Below are 10,572 nucleotides of genomic sequence, written 5' to 3'. Positions count from 1 at the left end.
GACCAAACCGTTATTTTGCTTATACATCAACTTTCTTTTTTTTTTTCTAATTCAATCTGTCACTTTATTTTATTGCATTATTTCATTCACATTTAAAGGTATATACATCAACTTTCAAAGATATAGTTGCACTCATATCTCCTGCCACGATGAAATGACTTTTGCTTAGCATTTTTTCAACTAGGTTAAATGTTAGAAATCACTTCAGATCTAATCTTCTTGCTCTAATCTTCTACTCATTGTGGACAAAATGGGACAATAATCTTGGTGAAACTTTCTTCAGTTTCTGAGGCACTTTGTATAACATATACTCTTTGGCATTCTCTGCCTTACTTGTGCTTTTAAATGAAATTTCTTACTCTTTCATCTCAGCTGGGTTCACACTGAGTAGGAAAGGGGATTCCTGAACCTATAAACATTTGCAGAATTGCATGCTTGAGCTTCTGAATTTTGTCTCCTCCCTTCCCAGTTCCATGGCACCAAGATTCTCCCAGTATCTATGGTTACCGCATATGCACGCCCCCTCTTAAACGTGCATCGCGCCTTCTACTCTTCTCTCCCAACCCTGCAGAAAAGGCTCCCCATGTGCCCGGGTCGAGAGCATCCCCGATTCCATGGTAACCAGACTGCAGCATCTGCTGTTACCTCGGTGACGGCGCTGCCGGGTCCTACGGTCGCTATGGTAGTCGGGGGCGGGCCGATCGGCTCTAGGGGCGGGCTGGGCGCAGGCGCAGGGCAGAAGCGACTGCTCGCAGGAGCCGTGGCTGGGCTCCGGAGGTCCCTCACTCTGTAGCCCTCGACATGGCGCTGAGCCGGCGGCTGCCCCTCCGCCTCTGCCCCGGGCCGTCTCTGCTCGTCCTGCTGCTGTTTGTGCGGAGTGAGTCCCGGGGTCCCAGGCGGAGGGAGAGCCGGGTCTCGGGAGAGGGGGGGCGGAGGGAGGGTGAGGGCCGAGGAGGAGGGGGAAGAAGCGGGGGGGACGGGAGTTGAGCGGGCCCGGGGCGGCTCGGGGATGAGGATAACGGAACGAGAAAAGCACGCCAACGGCCCGAGACGGAATAACGATCCCGGACCGAGCGGCGGTCCGCGCGCGCAAGTCTGACTGGCGCCGCGTGGACCCCGCAGCCCCCTTCCCCGAGGCGGGCGCGAGGAGCCCGGGCTGGGGGGAAGGGGAGGGAGGGGACCCCCCGCGGGCGGTGGGGGCGGGGAGCGGGTCGGGAGACTGAGGGCTGGGGCAGCGCGCTCCTGCGGGAGATGCTCCGGGCTAGTGAGAAAAAGGGGGCCGTCTCCTGGAAAGAAAGGGGGTGGGGGTGGGTTTCAGCGCCTCGCCCGCGGAGAAGGCGGCCCCCTGCACAGCGAGAGCTAGGACCCCGGGTCCGGTGTGCACAGCCTCCTCTTGGCCATGTGTCCCAGAAGTCTGTTTTGGTGTATTGTAAACAGAAACTCAGAGCGGCGTACCTTCTGAGAGCAAGATGCTGGCAGCTCTGCCAGTTTGGGGGGACCCTTAAAGTCCGTTTGAAGGGCTTCCGGGTAACCCCTTAGGGTAGTCTGTTGTACTCCTAGGCTTTCTGCAGGGAGATCTATAAGCAGTATAAACGCGTGTAAGCGTTTCTATGTGCGGATATACACATAATGTGCTGCAGAGATACTTGCTATAGCCTCTTCTTAAATACAAATGTCTGTAAAGCTCTATAGCCATAGCTGTCTGTTTGTCCCTAAATGTACTTTTCTGTGTAAAGCACCAGAGACATAACACGTCTTGTATCTTGCTTTACAGCTTACAAAACCTTTTACATAAACATTCTTATTTGAGCCTAGAAATAGAGAAACCCGAGGCAACTTGGGGGCCAGGGAAGAGAAGTTCTTTGCCAGAAGTTGCAGAGCGACGTCTCTCTCGGCACCCATTTCTTTTCCACTATATTTAAAACTGCACTCCAGCGTCTGGATCCTTTTTCCTCTGTGTTAAGATTTCCCAAACTTGATTGTTTATCTTCTTGGTCACCAGCACCTCCCTCCCCTCCCCTCCACCTCCCCATCCCACAATGATTCCTGATAAGCACCTGCAGAAACAGGAGGTAACTTATTTTTTGAAGAGGGACATCGTTTTTGATTTGCTGTAGAAATTTACTTAGATTTAAAAGGACTTATAGATATGATGAAAAACGATGTAGGAAGAAGCTAAGTTAAAACAAGACTTTGGTGTCATAATATTTAAGGATTTAGATGATATCCATATCCATTGTCTGGTGGTTCCCAAAAAACAGAAAAAAAGTAATCATAGGTTAGGCAGGGGACAAGGGTGTCAGGAATGTCCAGTTCCTTACTCTGGTGGTAAGCTGACACTGAGTCCCATTCACTCAGAGGAACAATTGCCTATTGTTGTAGGGACCAGTCCACATGAAAGTTTGCAGTTTTTATAGCAGAAACATTTGCTAATTCTGTTCAGGAATGAGTTTCACTTCAGTCATTTGTTAGAAGAGCTTTGAAGATTTTACATACTCAACTCCTGTACTATCTCCCAGGAGGCTTATCTTTGTGGTTGTACTTAACTAAGATTGTGATTTATCTGTCTTGAAGAAAAGATGAACAGAATCCCCCAAAATGGAAATAATCACTGATGTCCAATCACTGGCACTTTTAGAACATAGTTAATATTTTCTAATAGAGTATTTTTGTTCAGCATATGGTCTCATATCCTTTTTTTTTTTCTCTCTCTTTTTAAAAAAAATTTTTTTTTATTTAATTGCCTTTTATTTACAGGATATATGTATGGGTAACTTTACAGCATTAACAATTGCCAAACCTCTTGTTTCAATTTTTCACCTCTTACCCCCCACCCCCTCCCCCAGATGGCAGGATGACCAGTAGATGTTAACTACATTAAAATATAAATTAGATACACAATAAGTATACATTGGTCTCATATCCTTTTAAGTTTTTTCACGATTCACAGGGCCTTGGTGACTATTTCCCATTTTGTTTATAATCATTGTTGTTCATTGTCTTTATCATATGTAAAGATATTAAAGCATACCATCCTTTTTCATGGACTTAGAAACGTGTCAGAAGTAGTCTTTGGATATCAGATTTGAGAATTTTCAAGTGCATATGTTAAAATAAGATATCTTTGCTAGGCAATAGAGTTATAAAATCAGCTAAACCAAGTCAACTGCTATGTGCTTATGATTTTATGTATAATATATTCCTTTGTTAAGCTAGTTACAGCTACAATTCAGATTTAGATGTTTTGCCATGTACCTTTTAAAAATAATAATATAGAAGTTACTTTTTAAAAAAAAAATCTTTTGATGTCCTAGATAAATAATGTTTCATTTGGAATTAAAACTGTAGCAATACATATCTTTCTGGAAAAGACAACTTATGTATATTGAAACTTAATTTAATCTACAAATTCAAGATTTTCAGGAAAAAAAACTTAAAAACAAAAATCAGTCTGCATCCTAAATCCTATTCTCAGCATTTGTTTAGATTCTTAAAGAGGACTTTTTGGGAGTGGCTGACTTCCCTTGCTTTTCTTTGTACTGACTTTTAGTTCTGTTTAACTATAGTAGAGGTGAAAATGAGGGACTTGGGTCAGATGGTTCTTAAGGTTCCTTCTAGCTCAAATTCTATGATCCTTTTGTCAGCAGGCAAGCTCATCACCATAGTTGAACTTTTTTTTTTTTTTTTAAAGAAAAATAAAATCCATCTGTTTTGAAAGCAGACCATAACTTCAGGTCAGCTGTCCATTCCTGAAATGACTTGTTTGTGGTCAACTGTTCATGAGTGCTTTGGATAAGAGAAACTGAATGTTTAGCTCTCTGAGATCTTTGCTTGAAAGTAATTATTACGATGCATTATATCTAGAGGAAATCGCCAAACATATCTTTCTTTTCCAGCTTCGTGAACTTATCTCACAGATAATCAGGCAGAGTTGGTTCTATACATTTTCAAACTTATATCAAGCGAAAACTGTCTGATGAGGCCACAGAATGTAATAGAAGAAGCTGTGGATTTGGTACAACCAGCCTACAGCTGTTGCCAGAGAATATGATACCAGTAAATTCCTTTCGCATAAGTACTTTGAATTTCTTTTCAAGCACAAGTGTAATTTAAAAGAAAGAAAAATGTGGGGGTTTATATGTGCTGGGGTTCATGGATGCGCAGACTGAATACATCCAGAAGTCTTTTGGATGATGTCCTAATTCTGAACTGGACTTCCCTTTCTAGATCTGTTGACTATCAGGCAAAATGAATGAGGTACCACTGGATCAGAATGCAAGTTAGGATATTCTGTACCTAACCTCTGAGACTGTATATACAAATAGCTTCACCAGTGAATAGAGAGATGCCTGAAAGTGAATTTACTAAGCAGCACATTCCTTCACACCCAGTTTAACAAGGACAGTAGTAAGTGCTGTGATATTTTATATGGAGATCCATTGCCTGTTTGCCACTTTATATGACTGGCTATATTATAGAAAAAAACTGCAAATTAGTCCTTAGAACTGATATTCTTTTAAAGGGAATTATATAGCAGTAACATATTTCATATTATATTTTCCAATATCAAGTCTTTTAACTGTTTATCTTTGTGTCCTCAAATCTTAGAAAAATGTTTGGCACATAGTAGGCACTTCATAAATGATTACTGATTATTCTTAGGCTAATTGAAGTTAAAATACAATTTTTCTGATGACAGGGGAAAAAAGTTTCCAGACTTTAAAAAAATTAACTGAGGCTACATAAAAATATTTTTGGTTATACTTGTGTGCATGTAGAGAATATATTTCTTGCTGCAAAAGTTCTATCCAGACCAAATTCTCACATCTTTCTCATAAAGTCATCTTTGAACAATGTATATTGAGGTTTTTTTCCTACTTTGAATTCTACTGGCTTGTAAAGTATCTGCCACATAGAGTAATACTTATTCATATACTGCTTTGTATTGTTCTCTAATTATTTGATATATTGGATTAGAAACTCAAATGTAGAAATTATGCCTTCTTTTTTCATAGCACATTGCAAATCAAATACTTACAGACGATTAACTTTCAACCTATTTATCAAACTTGTTTTACAAATAGTAAATTGTTTCTGCACTTCAAAATAAGCTCTGAAATTAAAGCACTTTTAGTGTGTGGTTTCTGAGTGTAAAGATAATTAGCACAGTTTGTCTCAACATTTATATTTTACATTGACGAGTAGAAGATAGAATATTGAGAGGTTTTTACTTTTCCCCCCTCACTAGTTAGTCTGCTTTCCGAATGGTTCACTTTAATCTGCCAGCAAATTAAAAAAATGCTTGTTTTTGTCTGCTGTCAGTCAGTTACAGTCAGAGAGGGTGGGGCTAATTTGGAGTTCAGTTGTTTGATCTTGTGTTCTTTCTGAGTCATTTAATGAAAGATTAGTTGTCACTGACTTTTGGATGATGAAGAAGAAGCAAAATGGCCAACTGTGGCATTTTCATTGGATTGTTTGCTGGGAAATTGGTAGAGAACACATCCTAGAAGGAAAAGCAGTTGGTGGATCTTTATATATATATATATCCTAAGTGATAAGATAAAGGTCAAATTGACTTCCTTTGGTGAGAAATTACTTGGGAAAGGGCTCCATTCCTTCTCAAAGATGTTTCCTGATGTGAACTCTCAGCTGATGCATCCTTATCGCTTTTTCCTGCCCTATATAAGCTTCCTTACAGGATATATCTCTAAGGAAACTTTGTTAAGCCTTTAGAATAAAGCACAGATGTCCTGAGGGTGACAGAGAGTAACCAAGTATTAAAACAGCTGCTCTTTTAGGTTGGTTCTTGTTCATCAAGTATTACTGCCAAAGTTCTGGATTATTTAATCAACAAGCAAATGTTTGAGTGGAAGGCACTATGCAGAGTGCCTAACATAGGATTCCTAGGGGGAATAAAAAGAATAAAAAGTACATTTCCTGCCTTCAGATTTATATTCTAGTTGGAAAGACGGACATATAGATGTAATTGCAGCATGCAAGATCCATAGAAATTCAGAACAGAGAGAAGCTCTTTATGGGATGGAATGCTCATAGATAGAACTTTTGACTTAGGACTAGAAGTATAATTAGGATGAAGAAAAATTCAGAAGGAAAAACTATCAAGAAAGGGAAATCAGCATAAGTTTTAAAAAATGGTACTGGGAATGCACATGTACTTAGGGATCAAGTGGCCCCGTTTAGCTATAATAGAGAATTGCATTGGGGAGCATGAGATATTAAGAGTGCTGAGATCAGATTGAAGAGGTACACCAGTGAATGAATTTGTTTGCTACCCTGTAGGTAATGGGTAGCTGTTGAAAAACAGTACTCATAAGAATATTCTCATTTCTATAAAGCTTTAGAACAGGAATGATGTGATCAAAGGATGTTTTAGAACTCTCAGTCTGGTTGTATATGTAATAATCAGTTACTAAACAAGTATTAAGTTCTTTCTCTGTGTTAAGCATATTTGGCACTGGGAATATAAAAACTGAACTGAGAAGAGTCCCACTTCCAGAGGAGTTTATATTCCTTAAAAAAGTTACAGCACATGTGGGATTATAGTGGTAATTATGTTTGAAAAAGGAACCATGTTCTACACTAGAAGTTTTTAACCCAGGATCTATAAACCTGGGTTTTTTATTTGTTTTATTTAAACACTTTGATAACTGTATTTCAATATAATTAGTTTCCTTTGTTATCCCATGTATTTTACTTTATTTAAAAACATTAGGAGGAGTTCATAAGATCCCAAAGGGGTCCATGACACACAAAATGTTAAGAACTTATAGTCTAGGATTGAGTCAAGTTGTAGGGAAGTAGATTCTTATGTCTCCCATTAACAATGGTCATAATATCTTGATTATTCCCTAATAGATGTGAAGCCTACTTTGGGGAGAAAAGGTGGTACATGCACCATACCAGGATAGATGACAAGATATTATAGAATCCTAGATTTAGAACTAGAAGAAGCATTGGAGGTTTATCAAGTCTAAACCTTTATGCGGAAATTGAGGTACAGAAAAGGTAAGTAAGTCTCACACACTAACAATTGTTTGAGGCAGAGTCTGAACTCGGATCTTCTTATGTCTAGAGCTTTAATCCATCGATCATCTAGCTGCCTTAATGTCTAGGTCTAAGTTCTAGTATGTAGCAGATGGAATGAAAGAATTTGTTTGCTGGATATAGAGGGCTCACATCCTCAAATCTGGCCAGCCTTGCCAGGTTCCACAGATTAACATATCCTTTTCTTCTTCTCTTGGAATATGAGGAGCATCTTTGGAGATGCAGGGTGGAAAGTTCAATGTTCCTGGTAGAGAGAGATAGGCATTGGAAGGAAAATGGAAGGATACCCTAGGTATCATACATAGTCCCCATATCCTATTGAATGGCTTGATAGAAGAAAAATAGGTAATAACAACAGTAATCATAATTGCCCATGTTTATGTAGCACTTTTAAGATTTACAGATTACTTTATATGATTATTTCATTTGATCCCCTCAATAACCCTATAAAGTAAATGCTATTATTTGTCTTCATTTGACAGAGAGAGGGAGAAGCTCCATTGTGAGGCTACTACTCCCGCATTTCCTACTTTTTAATCAGGTAGCAAGAACCATTAGTGTTCCCTTTCCCTGCTTTCCCAATTTTGGAGTGTACTCTCCTCTTTTATACACAGGGAGCCTATAAAGAAAGGACAGAAAAGTAGTGAATCACAAAAGAAGAAAACATTTAGTTAAAGGGTAAATTCACAACTCCAGAGTTTTGGAAACCCTTTCTGGAATTGCAGAAGCAGGGTAGGGGGCCTTGAAGCAGCTTCTTCAAGGTGACTCTGTCTGTATCCTTGTTTGTTCGTATTATGTCTCTGATATGTCTGTCTTTGCGTGCATCAATTTGGAACGATTCCCATTTGGTTCAGTCTTTCTGATAACAGTAGGGACAGGGGGAAGTGAGAGAGAGAAAAGTCTTCCCTTCTTTCCCCTGCCAGGAATGATACTCTCTCCTCCGGTGTTTGGCTTCAACTGGAATTCTTTAAATTGGAAATCTTTCACCACCACACTGACCGATATTCATTGGCTTGCATGTGTGTCTGATTGTTTTAGCCAGCCAATCACAGAATGTTTTAGAAACCAAGGGATCAAGTAAGAGATTGTTGACTAGTTCAGGTGTGAAGTCATAATCACCTGGACTAGAATGACAGCAGTAGTATAATGGAATAGCTTTTCAGACATTATGAAGTAGGACTATATGTAGCTAAAGAGGAGAAAAAATAAAAAAAATCTACAGTTTAATTTCTGGTTGATTGAGAGACTAGGGGATTATTAAAATAAATAGGGAAAGCTAGAGAAACAGCTTTTTTCATTTGAAAGATGATAAGCTTGGTTATTTTGCAGGATGATGAAATATCCAAATGAAATGTTTCAAAAGACAGTTGGAGATTGAGGGGTGGGGCTTAGAAAAAGAAAATTTTGTAGTTTTAAATAAGCAGTAATTTCAGTAAATAATAATAATAAAATCAGGGGTAGCTAAGTGGTACAGTGAATAGAACACTAGCCCTGAAGTCAGAAGGACCTGAGTTCAAATCTGGTCTCAGACACTTCAACACTTCCTAGCTGGGAAAGTCACTTAACCCCAATTGCCTCAGCAAAATAATAATAATAAAATGAAAAGAAAGAAACTCCCAATACAACTTTAAAATTCAAATTATATTTTTATTAATAGCATTTATCTTAAAATAAGAACAATAACAATTTGCTATTTTCTTCACAGTTTTCTCTAAATTGTCATTGCCTTTTAAAAAAATTAATTGTAGTTAAAGAATATATTCTTATCCTCCTTATTTTAAATCAGTTTATGTTGATCTTTGTGTGTTTTTTGTGGTTCTTAAAAAAATTTGTCCTTTTTATAGCCTAACAAGATATATGGAATATGGATTACGAACAGGACTGGAAACTTCCTATGTATGGCAAACACTCTCTACCACAGGTCCTTTTCCTGCAACTTAAGATTTGCATAAGACAAGTGAGAAGTTCAGGTGTTTTGATTAGACCCAGTATGATACATAGGTAAAACCTAGGTCTTTCTGACTATGAAATTGGCCCTAGCTCTCTCTTCAGTCTGCTTTTGTGTTGTTACTTTTTAATTCATCCATTTCTCATTGTTTTTTGTTAGAAAAGCTTTGAATAGATAGATTTGTTTTTTTTTTTTCCTTTTAATGACATTTTAGAATATAGTTGTAGTATTGAATTGCCAAGGCAAACAATATCATTTTTGTGGCTGAATATTTTGAGATTGTTTTCCAAACATACCAGTTTATAATTGTATTGATAACAAAATTCACAAAATAGTGATTTTTTATAATTTTTAGTGCTCTTTGTAGCATGTTTTAGATATTATTTTGACATTTTTCTTGGATTAAAAAATTTGAACAATTTCTCATATAGTTATTAATAATTTCTTTCTTATTTCAAAAATTGTAAGTTCCCTTTTGGTCATGGGGAAAATCTCTTGGGGAAAAGATATGTATGCTATATATGTATTTTGTGGTGTGTGCGTGTATGTATATATATATTTTTTAATTGTCGTAACTGACTTTTTGTGATACCCACAAGCTATATTATCTTAATACTGTAATAATGAAACATGGATTTTCTCATGTGTATATGTATATAGATAAACATACATGTGTACATGCCCCACTTATCTAGTATTATGTGTGTATATACATACATGCATGTGTCATATATGTAATGATTTCCCCATACCTTTTAGATGTCAGGCGTCTATAAGATACATTTCTCCAGAAGTGTTTTTTCCTCAATCTCTTTCATCTTTATTTTAGAGATGATTGCTTTTCTGTGCAAAATATTTTTAATATTACAAAATATAATCCAGCTACTTCATCTCTAATAATTCAAAAATGAAAGAAAATTTCATTAGAGGTAAATCTTGAGTGATGGTAGTTTGAAGCCACAAATAAGATGCCATTTTTCAAAGGAAGGAATAAAGAATCAAAGGGGATTAAATATTTTTGAGTACTTACTCTCTTATCTCCCTCTCTTTTCTCCCCATATCCAGTCAGCAGCCATGTACTGTTGATTTTACCTTCATAACTCTTTTTTTTTTTTCAAAAGCACCTTCTTTCAAGGGTTCTCACATTGCTACCACATTGGTGCAGGCCCTTATTTCCTTACACCTAGACTGTTAAAGTAACTTAGTTATTGGTCTCCTTGATATTATTCTTTCTCTACTCTGGCCCATCTTCCACTTAGCTGCCAAGGTGATCTTCCTAAAGTTTGATGTCACCCCCCTATACGATAAACCCCAATGGCTCTCTGTCACTGCTGAGATCAAATATTAAGTACTCTGATGTTCAGAACCTTGTATAACCTGGTCTTGCTACCTTTTGAGTTTATTACACCTTCCAGTCTTCTTAAATTCAGATTTATTTATCTCCTTGCTCTTTCTCAAAAAGGATATTCCATCTTGAAACTCTGGACATTTTTACTGGCTGTCTTCCATGTCTGGAATACTCTGCCTCTTCATCTTTCCTGGTTTCCGAGATTTTTTCC

At 37.9% G+C, this 10,572-nt stretch overlaps 1 protein-coding gene across 3 annotated transcripts in view; it reads left to right on the top strand.

Annotated features, from left to right (window-relative positions):
* Nucleotides 1–568: 568 nt before the first annotated feature.
* Nucleotides 569–10,572, top strand: part of JAM3 (junctional adhesion molecule 3) — a 94,394-nt gene continuing 84,390 nt past the window's right edge. Inside the window, exon 1 of one of the 3 annotated variants that reach the window (XM_031960866.1) lies at nt 569–617. In XM_031960866.1, coding sequence (XP_031816726.1) covers nt 584–617 — 34 coding nt within the window. In that variant the 5' untranslated portion in view covers nt 569–583. Of the gene's footprint in view, nt 618–709; nt 878–6,861; nt 7,027–10,572 lie in introns of those variants that run through there. The other 2 variants (XM_031960865.1, XM_031960867.1) reach the window with 2 other exon arrangements.

The sequence above is a fragment of the Sarcophilus harrisii genome, chromosome 3, assembly GCF_902635505.1.
Source record: "Sarcophilus harrisii chromosome 3, mSarHar1.11, whole genome shotgun sequence".
NCBI classification, from domain to species: domain Eukaryota; kingdom Metazoa; phylum Chordata; class Mammalia; order Dasyuromorphia; family Dasyuridae; genus Sarcophilus; species Sarcophilus harrisii.
This window is presented reverse-complemented; position numbering and strand designations above follow the sequence as displayed.